The sequence below is a fragment of the Cryptomeria japonica genome, chromosome 8, assembly GCF_030272615.1.
Source record: "Cryptomeria japonica chromosome 8, Sugi_1.0, whole genome shotgun sequence".
Lineage (NCBI taxonomy): Eukaryota > Viridiplantae > Streptophyta > Pinopsida > Cupressales > Cupressaceae > Cryptomeria > Cryptomeria japonica.
The window spans coordinates 634,483,815-634,505,159 of NC_081412.1; the positions used below are offsets into that span (position 1 = coordinate 634,483,815).

Sequence of the window (21,345 nt, forward strand, 5' to 3'; positions counted from 1 at the left end):
GCTAGTAATGGATGGATAACAACGTTTCAATTTTTGACCATGCTAAATATCATTTTAAATTTTTAGACAAAGTAATACTAGTATTGGATAGGCAAGGAATGATCGAATGCTTCACCACTGTAAACATCACTTGAAATTTTGTATTATGTTTTTCATAATTGATTTGATAAGTTTTCTCTTTAGAATAAATTAGATGTTTTTTATTTTAAAAAAACTGCATGATTAAATACATTTTAATAAAATAATACTTACAATAAATGAATAAAAAAAATATAATATTTCATCGTATTAAAAATCAAAAAATCATAAAGTGAAATTATTTCAAATCACTACTCCTAAAATATAAATGAATATATTTGACTCAAAAACTACTAAATTAAACCTTGGTAAAATATTATTTTCTTATCATTTTCTTTCTTTATCATTGAGATAATAGAGTTGTTCACCACACACCATCTACTATTTTGTTTTGGTAATTTTGTCTTTACAAAAAAAAAAAAAATTCTTAATTTTGAAAGAAACTCCATGATTAAATGCGTGAGTTAAAATAATACCTATAATAGATGAATAAGAAAATTTCCAATATTTCATCTTATTAAAGCCTAAAAATAAAAATAAATAACATGCTAATTAAAATGTTCATTTTCATAGAAGTGATTTTTTTTGTCAAATCATACCTTATTTAATGATAAAGTTTATATTGTAGGCATCTAATAGTATTGAGTTCAAATCTTCTACAATATTAACAAGAGACACAAAGCGTTGAGTTCCTATCATCAATATGGTTAGTTTAGAGTAGTTGAAAGTAGAGATGCAATAGAGGGGGAGAGGAAGACAGAGAACAATAGATAGAGATAGAGATAGGTAGAGGGAGAAATAGAGAGGAAGAGGCGGAGAGATATATAAGGGTAGAGGGATAAAGAGAAAGAGATAGATAAATGTGTGTGTGTGTGTGTGTGTGTGTGTAGAGAGAGAGAGAGAGAGAGAAGTATATATGTTGTTTGCTTTAATTTTAACAATAGCATGTCGAGGAAGCCCATGATGAGTTGTGCAATATGTATGAGAAGTTAGATTAAGTTTAACATTTAGGAAAGAAAAAAAATCAATTGTATTCCAAGAAACGAAAAAAAATTAAAGAACGGAGGATTGCACTGGGACCGCCATGCTTACCCATCTCTTTCACTCATCTACTACGACCCTGAATTTCTGCTGTGTGCTGGACTGAACCCATACAATACGGCAATGAAATTTGTAGGAAACATATTTTCTTAATATTAAAATATGACTTTGAAGAGTCTACCGGTAGAAAAATAATTTACAACTATGTAGATGTGAACATTGAATATTATTTGGAAGTCAGTTTGCTATGGCCAACAATAGTAGCTTTCTAGAAAATGTCCTCAACACGCGCTGAACAGTCAGTTTGCTATGGAATTGATTTGTGTCTTGACGTCCGTCATTTTTATAGATGGAGATTATAATCTAATTTAGAATTATTTTTGTTATTTTGACTTCCTTAACAAATTGGCCCAAACTTATATCTCTTTTTTGGAAGTCGTGTTGAAATAAGCATGAAAATGTGATTTGCACATTATAGTATTACATGGAAAGGCAAACCACAAATCATATTTAGTCATCTAATTAATTAATTTTGATCCAAACTAATCCATACTAAAATCTAATTAAGAACATCAATACAACATTACTATCACATCCTCATAAGATTATACGAACATTTATTAAAATTAGAACATACTAGCATATTGTAAGATTTTTCTTTTTAATTTATAATCAAAAGTTATCAACATCAAATTTGATAAGTGTCAAAATTTGCCAACACCAAATTTGATCACAAAAAATATTTTAACCTCATAATACTTGCATTTCAATTACTATCACAATTAATTAATCTATAATTAATTTCTTGTTAGTATACAATTTATTGTGTTAGCTTAAATTATTATTATTTTTTATTAGATTTAAGAATAAGAATTACAAAAACCAATATCTGAAACATTTAGAAAAAAAGTACCAAAAGATGAAGGTAAGCATGGTTGGGTGCGCGAGGAGAAGAAGAGTGTAATGTTGAAAGGGGAGTGTGTAGCAATGCATGGAGACAATGGAAAACCTGTGTAAAGGTGAAGAAACAAAAAAATCAGTAACCACACCTTTTTAGACAACTGAAATGAAACAACAGCAATGTGAAATTTATTTATTTATTTTTTTGGAATCTGGGGTGTCCCACAGGAGATAGCCTCTCGATTAATTATAATAATATATTGATTTGTAGTGAAATATATTATTGAGAAAGAAATGAGATTAATTATTTGATGTAAGTAGTCATTCTTAGTTTCTTTTATATGTATGAATTTAAAAATTTAAATAGATGAATAAATCATTACTTGAAATGTCAATAAATATGAATACTATTGTAGTTAGGAATTTTATCAAGTAAAATTTAGATTGTCACTTTTGTGATTGTTAATATAGGTTGCATCTAACATAATAACAATGAGAGCTATATGAAAGCAAGAAGCCATACAAAGGGCAATTGTAAGTTGATACAATATTTATAGAGTACTTTTAGTTCACCCATTTACTTTGTACAATTTCAAAATAGTCTACCTAAGCTCAATTATTATAGACAAAATATGATCTATTTCATCCAATATTTTTTAAATGTAATAGAATTACATACTTGTAATGAGGTTATATAATATTGTTTTCAAAAATAGTTCATTCAAATCATTCAATGTTTCAATTAGCAATCTGTATTTGAGAAAGGTCCAAAGGTACAACAAAATAAAGCCAAGTATATTTAATGGTCAAAGTTCTATGAATGCAATGTATATATGTCTCATTTGTTATGATTAAGGTGCCATTAACCTTGTAAATCTTGTATAATTAATTATTCCTTCTGTTTGTAAAATTCCATAATGGAATATGTACTCACTAAGAAATGGTCTTATTTCAGCTACATTTAGATCTCAATACCTAAAAAGGGGTGTGGGGGCACTTGCCCCCCACTACTGTTGTCCCTCCAAGATTCTCCCTAGCAGGGGTTCTAGGATAGTGCTCCCAAATGGAATTTTTTAGAAAATTGCATTGTAAAATTATATAATTTTTTAGTCAATCTAAATCATTCATCATTAGGTCATAGAAATTATGGTAGGATTCGTTTCCTTAGAAGAAAACACATTTTAATGAGGGCATTGTATTAAGATTGTGACAAGACAGAAAGTTCAGATAAAAGAATAGACGATGTTGAAATAAAGACAAAAAGTGAAGTGTGTTAGTGATTTATTGTAAACTCTATTGAAATTTATATAGACCAGTGCACATCTCTTCTTGTGTTTATTTTCTTCTCAAAAATATATTTCCACATAAATATTATATTTTTCGTATATTCTTTTATTTCCTTTGTTTTCCCTAATTTGTTTTCCTATTATCTCTATTTGGTTATGCATTGGATCAATAATTATAATTACTAAAACTAGATTATCATTCTATAGATGTTTACCTTTATTTCAAACTTTATTTACTTTGAAGAAGTTCATAAATGAAACTTTAAAACTTTTCTTCCATGTTCCTTTTCAATATTTACCTCAATCTAATTTGCTTTTCTATTTTTGGTTTATCTTAATTTTTCCTTAGCAAAGATTTTAGTCTTTACGATATTTCCTTTAAATAAGGGTTTGTGAACTTCATCCTACAGAGGGGAGGAGATGTTCAATTGCTCAAGAACATATTGTAGAAAGATCACCCACAAATCAAGATATTTAAATTTTGAAATAGACATAAATTTGGTTGAACTATATTACCTGATCCAAAAAAATGATCCTCTAATATATCATATTTGTAAATTAAAAAAATATATTAATAGGAATCGTTAGAGATCAAAATAAATTATAATAAAACATAATAAATTTTAAAATAAAAATCAAATAATACAAAAAATTAAATTAAATACTATAATTTTTAAAATAATAAAATGTACAATTTCATCCCTTAAAATTACATTTTACACATCAAATTATTTAATAAAACAAAAACACTTAAAAAAAACTTCATATACACCGATGAAGAAAAAACACAAATACACTAGAAAAGCTAAAACCAAGGAATCATTTTGAATTTCATATATTACCCCTTGAAATGTTTCTGTCATCATTAACACCAACAATTTCTAACACACCTCATGCTAATAAATTTGCATCGGCCATATACTAAAAGAAAACTTTGTCATTATACTAACAAAACCCTCTATACAGTTGTATCTACTTTGATCTATTAACCTCTTATACACCCATCAATAGCTAAAATTACAACATCATAAAAATCGAAGGCTCTCTTTCTCACCCTCTTATTTAAAGTCAATACTCCAATCACAACAGAGAATCCCAAACCATAACTCAATCCAAGTCCGACTGCCCATCCTATCATTTCACCATCTGAATTCTTTGCTTCACCAATTCTCTCAATACTTGTGCAGTTGCCATAGCCAGAAGAGTTGTTGCAGACGCTTATATTGGTAAATGGAATCCCAATTAGGTTAAGATTGCCTAAGTAGGACGACTCCCCAAAAGTTAGGAACTGTCCTCCATGGGGTACCTTTCCATCAAGCATGTTGTAAGATAGATTCAAGAACTCCAAATAACTCAGGAACTCAAGTTCTAAGGGAATGTTGCCATTCAACCTGTTTAGCGAGAGGTCCAGAGACTCTAGTTGTTCCATGTGTCCCAATGTTTTTGGGATTCGGCCACTGAGATGATTCCTTGAAAGGTTAAGGGCTATCAAGCCTTGAAGAGATCCCGTTTTAAAAGGAATGCTCCCTGATAAACTGTTGTTTGAAAGATCAATACATTTAAGAATAAAGAGAACTTTCACAAATTCAACATCCCAGCCTTTCCAGGAAATTTTGATCTGATTTGTATATGTAGCACCACCTGAACTGTATTCTTCGAGATGGTTTGAATTATTCTGCGATGCATTGACCATTGCAAGCAGGTTTGTAAGGTTGCTTGGAATAGCTCCTGAAAGGTGGTTGCCAGAAAGATCCAGAATTTGAAGATTCGGAAGGCCAATTACCTGGCGTGGGATACTGCCATGAAAATGATTAGACCTTAAGACCAACACATGCAGCTGTGATAGCTTTCCAATCCACTGGGGAAGGGTGCCTTCCAAATCATTATTTCCCAAATCCAATACTTGCAGAGATCGGCCTTCTGAAATGGATGAGGGAATAACTCCTCTCAAATGATTACCATTGAGCTTCAATGTATGCATGTTTGTAATGTTGCCCCACTCTGCTGGCAATTTACCTTCCAGATGATTTTCTGCCAAATCTAGAACACTAAGAGAAGAACAATTCCTGGTTAAATGAGGAGGAATGACACTGCTCAGCGTATTTTTTGAAAGGTCAAGAACCTGCAAATATGGAGTGCAAATAGAATCTGGAATCGCTCCGCTGAGGTTATTCCGCGACAAGGATAAGAACCTTGCATTTTCAAGATACGCACCGATGTGACTAGGAATAGAACCATTAAACTGATTCATCGACAGATCTAGCAGATAAGCTCCAGCGAGAGGAAGATGAAGAGAACCTTCTAGGCTATTATTGTGCAAATCTAGAGAGTCAATATACATAGGTAAGGTTTGTCTAGATGGCAATGACCCAGTTAATTGATTACAGCTAAGGTTCAAATCATAAAGGCTGGGTAAGTTCCATATCCAAGATGGAATATTTGTTTGGATACTGTTAGCAGATAGGTCTAGATATTCCAAGTCGTATTGGGTCACAAGAAACGATGGAATTCTATCTAAATTGCAAGAACCTAATGCCAAACCGGAAAGCGTAAACTCCGGAATCCATGTTGAATCAATGTTTACAGTTAACTGATTGTAAGAAAGATACAGCCTATCAAGACTAGTGAGATTATCGAATACGGAAAGGGAAATGAGGCCGCTTAAACTATTGGAGTGGAGCAAAAGGCTTCTTAAGTTAACAAGATTTGAAATTGTAGATGGAATCTTACCATTCAATTCGTTCGCATTAAGGTCAAGACTAACAAGGGAAGAAAGTGAGTCCAATGAAGCTGGGATTACCCCAGTTATCATGTTGTAGGACAGGTCCAATTCAACAAGTTTAGAGAGATTGAGTATGGAGACAGGAAACTCACCTTCAATAGAGATATCACACAGATAAAGACTCTTCAAGGACGACACATTCCCTATAGCAGATGGAATCCCACCTTCAATTCTGGTATCTGATAGATCAAGACTTTGCAAGGACAACAAATTCCCTATAGAAGCTGGAATCTCACCTTCAATCCTGGTATCTGATAGATCAAGACTTTGCAAGGACAACAAATTCCCTATAGAAGCTGGAATCTCACCTTCAATTCTGGTATATGAAAGACGAAGATGCTCCAAGCATGAGATATTCCATATAGCAGATGGAATTCGGCCCTTGATGGCTGTCATTGAAAGACCAATGCTGGTTAGTGACAAAGAAGACTTTCGTTGTCCAATGAAAGAAATGTCTCCTCCAAGATTCTCATTCCAAGAGAGATCAAGAGAGAGCAAGCGCCCAGTCACATTTTCAAACCAAGCTGGTATATGTGCTGACAAATAGTTGTCTGATAGATCCAGATGAAGCAGAGAGGTGAGGTTGAGAAGGGAATTGGGAATTTGTCCTCCAAGCCCACAGTCAGACATGCTCAGTTGTTGGAGGTTGGATAGACTGCCAACAGCTTCACCCCACTCTTTGCTTGCAGAGATGTTCACTTCAGCAAGAGAGAGGTATTCCAAGCTCGCCAGATTTGATAAGCTTTCCAAACTCACATAAAATTCCCATACAGAATCCAGAGAGGAATAATTTTCATAACCAGCAAATGACAAGTCAAGAAAAGTGAGACTCTTCAACTTTCGATTATGGGGAGGACTGAATTTACCCTTGAAGAGGTTGTGACTGAGATCGAGGTGCTCCAACCGTGCAAGTTGGAACAGCGATGAACTGATGTTACCTTCCAAATTGAATCCACTCAGATCCAGTCGAGAAACATGGCCTGTGCGGAGATTACAACTGACTCCTCTCCACGTGCAGCAATTGAATCCGTGCCAGGAAGTTAGAGTGTTATACTCATCTACAACGGCTGCCTTGAAATCCAGGAGAAGATTTCTTTCAGGGAAGGGGCATGCAATTGCAGGGGAAGTGAAGCAGCATAATATTGTTATAATTGCAAATGCAACTCTGCCACATGAAAACATAGCTTCCATTGTTTTGGAAACTAAAATTCTTATTATCTTTAGTTTGAAAGAAAAGAGATGATCAGAAATCATGGGAAAAGAATGATGAATATATCGCTAACTGTGGTTATAAAGTGTTGTTGTGTGAACAGTGCCGCGTAATATTTTTGTCATTTTCAATGGGTGGAAAAGTCATGTGAAGGTAAGGCCTAACAAATTTTCTTGAGCGATATTTTCAATTTGAATGTGATGGGTATCGTGTAAAACAAGAATATGGCGTGTCAATATAGAAAATTAACTAGGTAAATTGTGATTATATACATTTCAATTATTTTCAACATTGACGACAATTTTTATTAGACTTAAATTTCGTGCATTTCCTTTCCACAAATATTCGTATCGACCAGGAAAAGCTTTCACATAAAATTGAGATCGCTGGAAAACATAGACCAGATCATACGACTTACACAAAAATAGAATATACTTAAAAAATAGAACATAGTTAAAAAATACAACAATAATAAATAAATTAGGGGCACAAACTAAATTTACTTTGAATGAAAAGAGATGATCAATATATCGCTAACTATGGTTAAATATTGTTGTCTGAAGAGTGCCATGTCTGCAAAGAAAGCGTGTCACATCGACACAGTAACATTTTTGTCATTTTTGTGTATTTTCAATGGGTGGAAAAGCCATGTGAAGGTAAGGCATAACAAATTCGGGGGTCAAACAAGAAAATGCTGTGTCAATATGGAAAATTAACTATATATTTTTCTTTCCTTATTTCCAACATTGACTGACAATTTTTAATAGACTTAAATCTCATCCATTTTCTTTCCACAAATATTCCTATCGACCAGAAAAATCTTTCACATAAAGTTGAGATCGCTGGAAAACACAAATCAGATCATACGACTCACACAAAAATAGAACATACTTAAAAAATACAAGAATAATAAGGAAATCAGGGGCATAATCTCAATTTTCAGAGTTTAGATGTTTTCAAGCAAAGAATTTTTTTTTAAAATATATGTTGAATATCAAAGAATTTTTTTAATTGTGGGTTAATCATGTGATCTTTGAACACTATGTTATATTTTATAACAAGTTAAATTATATAAAATTTAATTATATATCTGAATAATTTTGCATAAATTTTAACTGTTTATCATTATAAAAATTATATAGGTAATAGAGTTTTGATAAAAAAAAAATAGTTTTATTTTATGATTAAAAAATTAAATATGATTATATAGTAATTAAATTCTAATATATATATATATAAATTGTTTGTGAATCACATATATTAAAAAAAAAATCATACATAGAGTAGAAACATCATTTTTGTCGAAACTCATCCAAGGATTGGCAATAAAATTTCAAATTGCTTTTTTTCTTTAATTTTGCTAATGTTTATATTTATCCATATTGAAATAGAAAAGATTGTATATTCGTGTCCTCTTCTTTTATGTTTTAGGCCTAATTTGATTAGGTTATCTTTTAGGTATTGATTAGTATATGTCCTGACATGATTTTACATCGAATTTCAATGATTTTATCATAATCTCATTCTATCTCCATGCATCTCAAAGGTATGAACATAATCAATAATCTCCACCATTAGTTAGCATGATTTTTTCATAGTCCATGAAGAATTGATATTATTACTTTTGATTTTAACAATGCATATTTATGAATCAGCAATTTGATTTTAACTAAGTGTGATCCAAAATTTTCATTGAAAAAAAAAAAAACAATTAAAACCAAAAGTAATCATATCAAATCTCCACCATTCATCATCCTATATTAGACCCACAAATGCATAATTCATGTAGGTCACTTGCATGCATACATATTTGAACCTAACAATTTAAAATTCCATTTGATAATTTCATCCCTTTTTAACCATTATTATTCAATTAAAGTCTAATTTATTCCACATTACAACCTAGGTTAGTGTTTGTAAGGACTAATTTCACTTCATTTAAATTATCATGAGATAATCAAAATAATATTTACATGTAAACATAATAGAAAGATCATGTAACATCCTAGTAAGGGCATCATTAGCTTGCAACATTATTCTAGGTGTCCTACATACTTGCTTAATGTCTTTAATCCTCATTCATCACCATTAATTTAGTCTACTTAATGCACTATCTAATAAGAACATAACCCTTTCTTACTAAGTTCATAGAACTGGTGTCTATAAACACCACCCTACTTGATTCATGTGGTACTAAAGAAGATTATGCACTAGTTTTTTTTTTTTTCGATGGATAATAGGTCGTGTGCGAATAATTGTATTAATAAAATGAAAATACATGAAAGTATACAACCTGATTCAATGTGGGAACTGGTAGGAAAGAATTGAGCAAAGAAAACCTTCAGTCATGCCCAAGGAAAAATAACTCTTGGAAATAATCAGGTAATAAAATAAATGGTCAGATGCCAATAAAGAAAATTACAATTGATAATTCCTGTCGAGAATACCATACTCATTCCATCACTAATGGATTCATAATTTGACTACAATGGAGTAATATTCTGCTTATATTGAGATGGTGTTGTTCTGAGTAAGACATGATGATGACCTCCAACTGAATCTTGCAGAGTCAGATTGCCAAAATAGAAACCACATTCTTCTTGCACACTGTTAGGCTAGTTTGAATGAAGAATTATGAGCAATTGTAACCCAAAATTGATAAATTCCTCTGTTTTGTCTTAATACCAACATTTCCATAGATTTCCACTATGACAACATACCCAAAGATTTCAAAACAAGATAGATCGATATACTCTCAAACCTGCCTGACAAAAACTTACCGACGCATAGAAGAGAAATCAAGGTAAGCAAGACCCAAAGCAAGATTTAGCTGCCAAATCTAAGTATCCATAACATAACCCAGTCTAGCGCCGTGATAGCCATAGACAAATTTAGGAGACCTAGCCATGAAAAATTAATAAAAGAAGCGAGAATCCCAACCTACATCTACCTACAAGGATGAGAGGATATAGACAAATATATATACAAAATAAAAGATATATATATATATATATATAGATATACATATCCATATATATATGTATATATACATACATAAATATACATATATATATATATATATACATCCCGACTATACTATGCTGGGACAAATTCCATCTCTCAAAAGTTGGTCTCTTTTCCTCGGCTGCAATACAAAGGAAGGGTTCTCACTGCAGAACAGTTCAAACTTAGAGGTTACGAAGGGCCTTCAATCTGCCTCCTATGTAAGGAAAATGAGGAAACTTAGTCAATTCATGTGAAATGAATACCACAATGCTAAATGCCATACAATACGCGCATGTTGTCCAAAGGCACCCATTTTCGCTATGACTTTGAATTTTCCAAACCCATGTCATACGGCAATGAATTTTCTTCATCTTACATACTTCTGCCATGAATGCACATGATAAGTGAGAGGAAAGAAGATTCCAAGAATTGAAGAAAATAGATTTGATAAATGAAATACAAAACCCATGTGCGAGGAAAGAAGATTCCAAGAAACAAAAAAAAAAAAAAGAACGGGGGATTCCAATGGTGCTTTTGATTGAACCCACGCAATACGGCAACGAAAAAAGGATTGTTTACCCATAAAATCAAATCATGTGTTATGATGACATTTGACACATACTATTTGACTCGACTCCAAAAGCCAACTAGGAAACGTCCTCAACACGCGCTGAACAGTCGTATTCCTGACAATAATAGGAATTGATTTTAATTTTGAGGAATTAATTTTATTTGAAATTTAATGAATTTGGAATTGATTTTTGTATCATCTATGTCTTGACGTCCCTCATTTTTACGGAAAGAGATTATAATCTAATTTATAATTATTGTTGTTATTTTGACCTCCTTAACAAATTGACCCAAACTTATACCTCTTTTTTGGAAGTCGTTGTTGACATAAGCATGGAAATGTGATTTGCACATTACAGTGTTGCATGGAAAGGCAAACCTTAAGTCATTTGTAGCCATCTAATCAATTAGTTTTGATCCAGATCAATCCATACTAAAATCTAATTAAGAACATCAGTACAACATTACAATCATAGGATTATATGAAAATTTACTAAAATTAGAACATACTAACATATTGTAAGATTTTTCCTTTCAATTTATAATCAAAACTTACCAATATCAAATTTTATAAGTGTCAAAACTTGCTAGTATCAAATTTGATCACACAACATATTTTAACCTCAAAATACTCACATTTCAATTACTATCACAGTTAATTAATCTATAATTAATTTCTTGTTAGTATACAATTTATTGTGTTAGCTTAAATTATTATTGTTTTGTATTAGGTTTAAGAAAGAGAATTGTAAAAAGCAATATCTGAAACATTTAGAAAAAAAGTACCGAAAAAATCCTCATCAATCTTTGATGTCTTACACATATTTTTCCTAGTAGCTTTCAGAAATAAATAAATTAGATCAAAATATGGTGACCATACACATGTATTGTATGCTCTTGAAACATATAATTTTAAATAGTAGTTTTTAGAAATGCTTTCTAAAAATCAATTTATATCATTTGGGTATTAAAATAAATTACATGTTTGAAAACTAGACTTGGAGTAATACATTTCATATTTCTAAACTTTTCCAAGATTCAATCTTTAAGTATTTCAATTTTTTAGATCAATTGTGAGAAATTTTAAAAATCGGAAAAAATAACTTCCACTTCGGAACTTTATGTGGACTCAAATTCTTGCAAGAACACATATACGATATGGATTCCACCAGCCAACAAGTTATGTTATGTTGGATGATCTATATATTGCTATGTTAAACAATCACAACTAGCAAACCACACTATATTAGGTGACCAATTCCTTAAGAAGAATAAACAAGAACAAAAATCAAACTAGCAAGACACACTCTACTATATAATGAATTCTTTATCGAGTTTAAACAACAATAGAGATCAAACCAACAAGCCATGTCATACTAGATGATCATGATGAGTCATATGAAATGGATGTCATTGGCTAGAAATTTATGTTATGTTGGCTGAATCATAGACAATCAAAACCTTAGGGAGTGTGAAAAAGGATCACACTAACGGCCCACGCTATACTATCTAATGATCAAGATAAGGCATATACCACAAAAAATGTTAAGACTCATACGAAAGAAGCAACCAGAAGAGGTGAAGAAAATTGGTTGAACATGCACAAAAATAGAGAGGGTTAGTGTGTGAGGAAGGGGAAGAGACCCGGCAATGAAAAGTAGAAGAGTTGATAGCACATGAGAAGACAAAAGAAGGTTGCATAAAATAAAATAGTGAACTCATTATTTGATGGTTGTGTGAGGAGAGTGTGTGTAATCTGCGCAAAAGATGAAGATAAGCATGGTTGGGTGTGCGAGGAGAAGAAGAGTGTAATGTTGAAAGGGGAGTGCGTAGAAATGCATGGAGACAAGGAAAAACCTGTGTAAAGGTGAAGAAATAGAAAAATCAGTAACCGCACCTTTTTAGACAACTGAAATGAAACAACAACAATGTGAGAAATTTTTAGTTTTTGGGGGGAATTTGGGGTGTCCCACAGGAGATAGCCTATCGATTAATTATAATAATAGTATATTGATCTGTAGTGAAATATATTATTGAGAAAGAAATAAGATTAATTATTTGATATAAATATGTATTTATTCTTAGTTTCTTTTATATGTACGAATTTAAAAAATTAAATAGATGAATAAATCATTAATTGAAATATCAATAAATATGAATAGTATTGTAGTTAATGTAGGTTGCATCTAATGTCATAACAATGAGAGTTCTATGAAAGCAAGAAGCCATACAAAGGGCAATTGTAAGTTGATAAAATATTTTTAGAGCACTTTTAGTTCACCCATTTACTTTGTACAATCTCAAAATAGTCTACCTAAGCTCAATTATTATAGACAAAATATGATCCATTCCATCCACTATTTTTTTTAGATGTAATAGAATTGCATGCATGTAATGAGGTTATATAATATTGTTTTCAAAAATAGTTCATTCAAATGATTCAATGTTTCAATTGGAAATTTATATTTGATAAAGGTCCAAAGGTACAAAAAAAGAAAGCCAAGTATATTTAATGGCCAAAGTTCTATGAATGCAATTTATATATGTCTCATTTGTTATGATTAAGGTGCCATCAACGTTGTAAATATTCTATAATTAATTATTCCTATTGTTTGAAAAATTGCATAATGGAATATGTACTCACTAAGCAATGATCTTATTTTAGCTATGTTTAGATCCCAATACCTAAAAAGGGGTGTGGGGCACTTAACCCCCACTACTGTTGCCCCTCCAAGATTCTCCCTAGAAGGGGTTCTAGGGCAGTACTCCCAAATGGATTTCTTTTTTAAATTGCATTGTAAAATTATATATTTTTTTAGTCAATCTAGATCATTCATCATTAGGTCATAGAAATTATGGGGTGAACTCACAAAGTTGGTTCCCACTTTTTGGTACATCCTGATTTTTGCTGAAATCATACATTTTTTAGAAAATATAATGATTTAAGCTTTAAGAGGTCCCATTTTAAGTAATTAATTGAAGAGAGTTAAATAAAAGACTCTTAGATCAAAATTTATTGGATATAACCTCTCTACTTCTAAATCATACTTGCAATGGAGTCTCCTTTGCATCTATCAAATGTTGATAAAAAACTAATTTTACATTAGCTTTTGGGGGGTCAAATTAATTCATTTAAAAGTTTTTTTTTAAATAGTATTTTGTCCTTATTATAAACTTTCCAAATAGTATAACTTTTAATATATTTAATTTCATTAATATATTTTTATTTTATTTCTTATGAATGTAAGTTTTTCACCAAACATGAACTTCTTTGTTTAATGCATTGTGAAAAATAGTAAACTAATTCAAAAAATTCTGAAAAATATCTATGCACTAGGTATTGATGTTTTCTTTCTAACCAAAAAAAAAGAAAATTGAATTTTGATATATATAGAACAAGTTATGTGTTCAAACGTACACCTATATCTAAATTATAATTAGTCGAACTTCAAAACTTAATAAAATTTGATGTTACAAACCAAAATTCAAAAGAATTAAGTTTTTATCCTTTATAGAAAAAAATTTATGCATTTCGGGATACACATCACTCTTAAAAAATGTTGTTTGCTGTAAAAAATTACTTTTTGAGGGAGATGGAAAAATCAATTAAATTTTATTCAAACAAATTTGAAAAAAATATATTTAGAATCTACAAACAAGATGTTAAAAATCACTAGTTTATATCATCTTCAAATTCTTAACGGTTTAAAAGTTATAGGTGTCGGAAAGTGAAGGTTTTTTTCAAAATATTCATATAAGTGTCAAAGTTGGTCAAAAAGTGGGAACCAGTATTGTGAGTTGACCCTATGGTAGGCTTTCTTTCCTTAGAAGGAAACACATTTTAATGAGGGCATTGTATTAAGGTTGCGACAAGATAGAGAGTTTAGTTAAAAAAAACAGATGTTGTTGAAATGAAGACAAAAAGCGAAGGGTGTTAGTGATGCATTGTAAACTCTATTGAAATTTATATAGACCAGTGCACATCTCTTCTTATGTTTATTTTTTTCTCAAAAATATATCTCCACATAAATATTATATTATATGTTTTTTTCTTATATTCTTTTATTTCCTTTGTTTTCCCTATTTTGTTTTCCTATTATCTCTATTTGGTTCTGCATTGGATCAATAATTATAACAACTAAAACTAGATTCTCATTCTAAAGATGTTTACCTTTATTTCAAACATTATTTACTTTGAAGAAGTTCATACAAGAAACTTTAAAACTTTTCTTCCATGTTCATTTTCATTATTTACCTCAATCTGGTTTGTTTTTCTATTTTTTGTCAATCTTAATTTTTCCTTAGCAAATATTTTAGTCTTTACGATATTTCCTTTAAATAAGGGCTTGTGAACTTCATCCTATGGAGGGGTGGAGATGTTCAATTGCTCAAAAACACATTGTAGAAAGATCACCCACAAATCAAGATATTTACATTTTGAAATAGACATAAATTTGGTTGAACTATATGACCTGGTCCAAAAAAATAAATAATACAAAAAATATTGCCCCATTTTGCTGTTATTTTACCTTCCAGATGATTTTCCGCCAAATCTAGAACACTAAGAGAAGAACATTTCTTGGTTAAATGAGGAGGAATGACTCTGCTCAGCCTATTATTTGTAACATTTTTCTCATTTTTATGAGAAAAATGTTACAAATAATAGGTTGAGCAGTGTCAGGTGAAGGTAAGGCACAACAAATTTGAGGGTCCTTGAGCGATAATTCCAATTTGAATGTGATGGGTATCGTGTGAAATAAGAATATGGTGTGTCAATGTGGAAAATTAACTATGTAAATTGTGACTATATATTTTTCATTCCAATTATTTCCCACACTGACTGACAATTTTTATTAGACTTAAATCTCATGCATTTCCTTTCCACAAATATTCATATCAACCAGAAAAAGCTTTCACATAAAAATTATATAGGTAATAGAATTTTGATAAAAAATAAAATAAAATTATTTTATGATTAAAAAATTAAATATGATTATATAGTAATAAATTCAAGTTTCTAATATATTTAAATAAAAAATCATGCATAGAGTATAAACATCATTTTTTGTCGAAACTCATCCAAGGATTGACAACAAAATCTCAAATTTCTTTGTTTTAATTTTTCCTTTAATTTTGCTAATTTTTATATTTATCCATATTGAAATAGAAAAGATGGTATATTCATGTCCTCTTCTTTTATATTTTAGGCCTAATTTGATTAGGTTGTCTTTTATGTATTGATTACTATATGTCCTGACATAATTTTACATTGAATTTCAATGATTTTATCCTAATCTCATTCTATCTCCATGCATCTCAAAGGTATGATAATAATCAATAATATCCACCATTAGTTAGCATGATTTTTCATAGTCCATGAAGAATTGATATTATTACTTTTGATTTTAACAATACATATTTATGAATTGACAGTTTGATTTTATCTGACCATGATCGAAAATTTTCATTGAAAAAAACACAATTAAAAGCAAAATTAATCATATCAAATCTCCACCATTCATCATCCTATATTAGACCCACAAATGCATAATTCACGTAGGTCACTTGCGCGCATGCATATTTGAACCTAACAGTTTAAAATTGGATTGATAATTTCATCCCTTTTTTACCATTATTATTCAAGTAAAGTCTAATTTATTTCACATTACAACCTAGGTTAGTGTTTGTAAGGACTAATTTCACCTCATTTATATTATCATGAGATAATCAAAATAATATTTACATGGAAACATAATAGAAAGATCATGTAACATCCTAGTAAGGGCATCATTAGCTTGCAACATCATTCTAGGTGTCTTACATACATGCTTAATGTCTTTAATCCAGATTCATCACCATTAATTTAGTCTACTTAATGCACTAGCTAATAAGAAGATAACCCTTGCTTACTAAGTTCCTAGAAATGGTGTCTATAAACACCACCCTACTTGATTCACGTGGTACTAAACATGATAATGCACTAGTGTTAATCATCTTTGAAAAATACAAAATCTAGCATGCAAATCCATGCACCATACACTATGCACATAGTTCTAAGAATCATATCACACCAATACATGTATTTTCCTATAACATGTGTGCTCCCTAGTTTATATCAAGAACCATGAAACATCATAAAATTTAGCTCCTTGATTCATACACCATTCTTGTTACACTTGGAACCATAATGTGCAACTCATAAGAAACATCCTAAATCTTGAATAACGTTTTTATATTATATGTCACTCGTGAAATGTCAGGGATCATGCCACAACTTTATGGATGATTCTATTTCAGTTTTTTGTAGCATTTGTAATTATTCCTCTTAATGAATACATGTCACTATTTATATTTCAATATATATTATCGCACAACATTTTAAAATACCACACAATGCTCCAACACAAACTTTGGAGCCATTACGTAATATTGCTCATCTATTTTCATATTAAGAAACTAGAATTCTAACCATCAAAAGATGAATTCTAACACATGGAAGCTTAACAATTTTAACATGCATAATGAGATTTATCTTCATGAACATTTACACAATATATAAATTTACATCTATAACATAAGAAAATAATTGTAAGAATATATTTTGACATAAGAAAAACAGGAAAGATAGGAGGAAATACAAACATATATCTTGCTTGGGAGTATACTATGTACCCAACATGTAGATTAATAAGATTGTTTATTCTATTTTTTAAATTCAATCTTAATATAAACCTTTGTCTCTATATTTTAGATTATTATCTCTTGGACCACCTAAGATCTAGATCATTGGTATCAAAATGGTTCATATCCCATCTCCCTACAATGTTGCAATGGTTCTAAGGATTATGATAGTTTGGTAAATATTTTTGTTATCACTATAAGGTAGAAGCATGTAATTTTTTTTCTTCTTTGAGAAATTATATTTTCTTTTTTGTATTTTTTGAGACGACAAGAATCAGGTAGTCCCCTATAAATTGTAGTACACTAGGGAAAGTTTTTAGTGTAACCTATGATGTTCGTGCAACATGACCTTTAGTAGCATGTGGGCTACAAGAGACTGGAGCTTGTGATCTCGTGCCTACCATAGGAAGCTCTCACCAATTAAGCTAGGTGCCAAGCCTTGTCTTGCGTATTTTTTTTTATCCCTTTCTACTATTTGTATATTTTTACTTTCTTCATTCCTTAGATTTTATGGAGGAATTATGTGGTATTATCCATTTCATTCTTAAGTTGATAAATGGGATATTATGTTTATATTTAATAATTTAGCTTTCCATCTACTCATTGTGTTTTCTTGAGAGATTATTACACTGTTGACAAATCTATTTTCTTCATATCTTGCAATCCTTTCTTCAATGAGATGACATTTATTTAATATGTCAAATAAATAGCATTTTTTATATACGGTTCCACATTTTTGTTAGGAACATGGTGTCTCAACCTTGCAAATACATAATTTGCCTATTTATAGTAATTTAATATTTGAGCACGAATTGGTCTAAAATTTACCCCAGAGCTCTGGATTACTAAATAAGCATGTTGGTAAAATTTATTCTCAAGATCATGCCTAGATTTGAACACATTAAGTTTTCCATTTTTTAAAGTTTGAAAAAAAGCTTCAAAGTCAATTTTGAACACCTTAGAGGCATTTTTGGGTCTGAAAGTGGTTTTAACTAACATATTGGGTTTTAGATTGATAAAGAATGTCATGTTATTTTTTGCTCTTCAAGTGGTTTGTCAATCAAACCCTCATATCAAAATTTATGACCTCTAGAACTTCGGTCTCTTGAAATGGGAAATATAAAAATGTATTGGATCGTAAATGAGTTGTAAAAGGGAGTTACATGTGTTGGTGTGTGTTTTAACACATCATAAGGAATCTTCAATTAAAAACAATTTGGACACCACTTTTAGCTGGTTTTAGCTCATGTCTTTGTAATAACATTTGATAGTTTCTTGTATTGTCCATTTGACAGTTTCTTGTATGTTATATCCTATAAACTAGGTGCATGAGATAGAGGTTATTTGTAAGAGTCTTATAGATATTCAATTACCTTTTGATGTCTATTTATTGATACTTCTAAGAGAAACTTTCTATCCAAGTATATTGTATTCTTTTATTTTTTTCTAAATAATAAATTGGGTATCTTTGGAGTGTGCTATTTTGCTTTTGAAATGATTTTCTCAATGTAAACAATTATTTTTGGTATGGATGTCATTTTTTATATCCTATAAATTAAGTGCATGAGATGGAGGTTATGTGTAAGAGCCTTATAGGTATTCAATTGCCTTTGGATGTCTAGTTAGTGATACTTCTAAAACCCAATAAAAAATTAACCAAACACTTCCTTAACACATTTTACCCTACACTATTCTAGCACACAAATTAATCAAATCATGAATGTTTATAACAATAATATCAATATCATTAAGAAGAATCAAATAGTAAAATAATAGTATAAGATTGTTGTGTCATAAATTGTACACCCTTAATTGGGTGGTACAATTCCATGCTTAGGTTAGCACCCACCTTAGTGTGTTGCATTTTGCATTTTAAATTCCCTTTAAGCATTTAATTAATTAATTTAATTTACTCTAAAATCCTCTTTTATCACTTCACACATCATAAAAATGTGCCCTTAACTATAAGTGCGCCCCTTTTTATGTTATCTTTTTAATTAATTCATTCATCAAAGCCCTAATTATGTCATATTTCGACCTTCAACGCTTGATTTTGCATATCTAAACATCTTGAATCGTTGCATCAAGTTGGGGATCACCTTATAATCACGATACCTTGCATCCCTAAAAATTTGGAAAAACGTTAGTCAAACCGATGTGGTTAACATCGGCCCCTACATTTTCTCTCCTCGAATTCCAAGATCATGTTTTGGAAATATTATAATGTTTAAAATCAACTTGGTGTGAAATTATATGATTTCTAGGTCGGTCTATGATAAAAAATAAAGTTAGGGTTTCATACACATAACATTTCCTTTCCTCATTTGAAGGATCCGACAACTCTAGGAACTGAAGGAGCCTCTTATGATGTGAAAGTGCAAGTTTATGTGAAGTATTCATTTAGAAAATCAAGCTTCTTATCAAGTATACATCAACCATTTTCTATTGAACACTAGATGTCACTGAGAGGGGGGGTGAATCAGTGATTTCCAAACTTAATCCTTTTCTAGCCTATGTGTGTAAACCAGTTAACAGATCTAGCATAAAGAAGACATACCAATGAGAAGGGATAATGACACAAATGCAACCAAACATAAAAGGGACACCACATAACACCATATGTACGAGGAAAACCCAAGATGGGAAAAAACTCAGTGAGAAATACTGTTGGAGACTATTGCTCCAATCCAGCTTCACAATGAAACATTCAGTTACAACATTTAGGGCACCAACCCAAGGAGTACCACTCCTTGTTTAGGGCACCAACCCAAGGAGCACCACTCTTGCTTTAGGGCACCAACCCAAGGATCACCAACCCTTTATTTTAGGGCACCAACCCAAGGAGCACCAACCCGAGCACTAAGCTCCAACTCAGTGAGCTACAATAAAGATATATCACATACAAAAGTAATATCTTTATTACAAAATAACTTTATAACTCTTATGCAAATCTCTCTACCGGTTCTCCTCTCTTCAATCATTTGTCGGTTCTTTTCTCACCTTCTCACTGCAACGACCTTATCTCCTGCTGCAACTCACTCTCTATTGCAACTATATTGGCTCATCATCTTCTCCTTCTTTGTCGATTTTGCTTCCTCTCTGTCACACTGCTACTAGACACCACCAATCTTCTTAACTTTGTCAATTATCTACTATCTAATCACTGTCAATTCTTATCTTACCGGTTCGTCATTGCAATGTTCTCTGCAATTTTCTAGGCCAGTTCAATCACCACCGGTGCACCCCTCTATCAGGCTTAATGGAAAACTACCAGTTAACTCACTCATGTCGATTGAATTCTTTTAACTAGTTCTCTCTCTCTCACTCAATCTCTTCTCTAATTGTCCTTGAGAACTTGACTGATTAGCTTTCTTCACTATCCTTCCTCTCTCATGCAGTAACACCAACTACATCTTTGGCTCGCACTCTTATATCCATATTTTCCCACCTAAACGTGAGTTTGAACATTTGCACGCTAGGGTTTCTACCATGCACTAAATCTACATACGATCTGATCTCTAATCATCATGACATATCATATCCAATCTGATATCATGTCCCTGATCGATGTTCAACACTCAATCAATGAGCATTGCCCAACTGTTTACCTTGCGAACCACGTCTTCTCCCTTTTTGATGTCTGTAGCATGATTTTTAGCCTTTCGTATGATCGATCACGTGTGTGATGCGGTTTCCTTCACCCTCTTTTATCTGAAAGATCAGTGTTTACTAGATTTGTGTTTTTTCCTTGATCTCGAGTCATAATCCTCTTCCTTCATTCCTCAAGCTTT

The 21,345-nt window shown here is 31.3% G+C and overlaps 1 protein-coding gene across 1 annotated transcript; it reads right to left on the reverse strand.

Moving 5' to 3' along the window:
• Positions 1-4,290: 4,290 nt before the first annotated feature.
• On the reverse strand, positions 4,291-7,278 carry LOC131857863 (receptor-like protein EIX2). The gene has a single exon (XM_059210634.1). It carries the CDS (start codon positions 7,276-7,278, stop codon positions 4,291-4,293), a length of 2,988 nt encoding a protein of 995 aa, XP_059066617.1.
• Between the last annotated feature and the right edge of the window lie 14,067 nt (positions 7,279-21,345).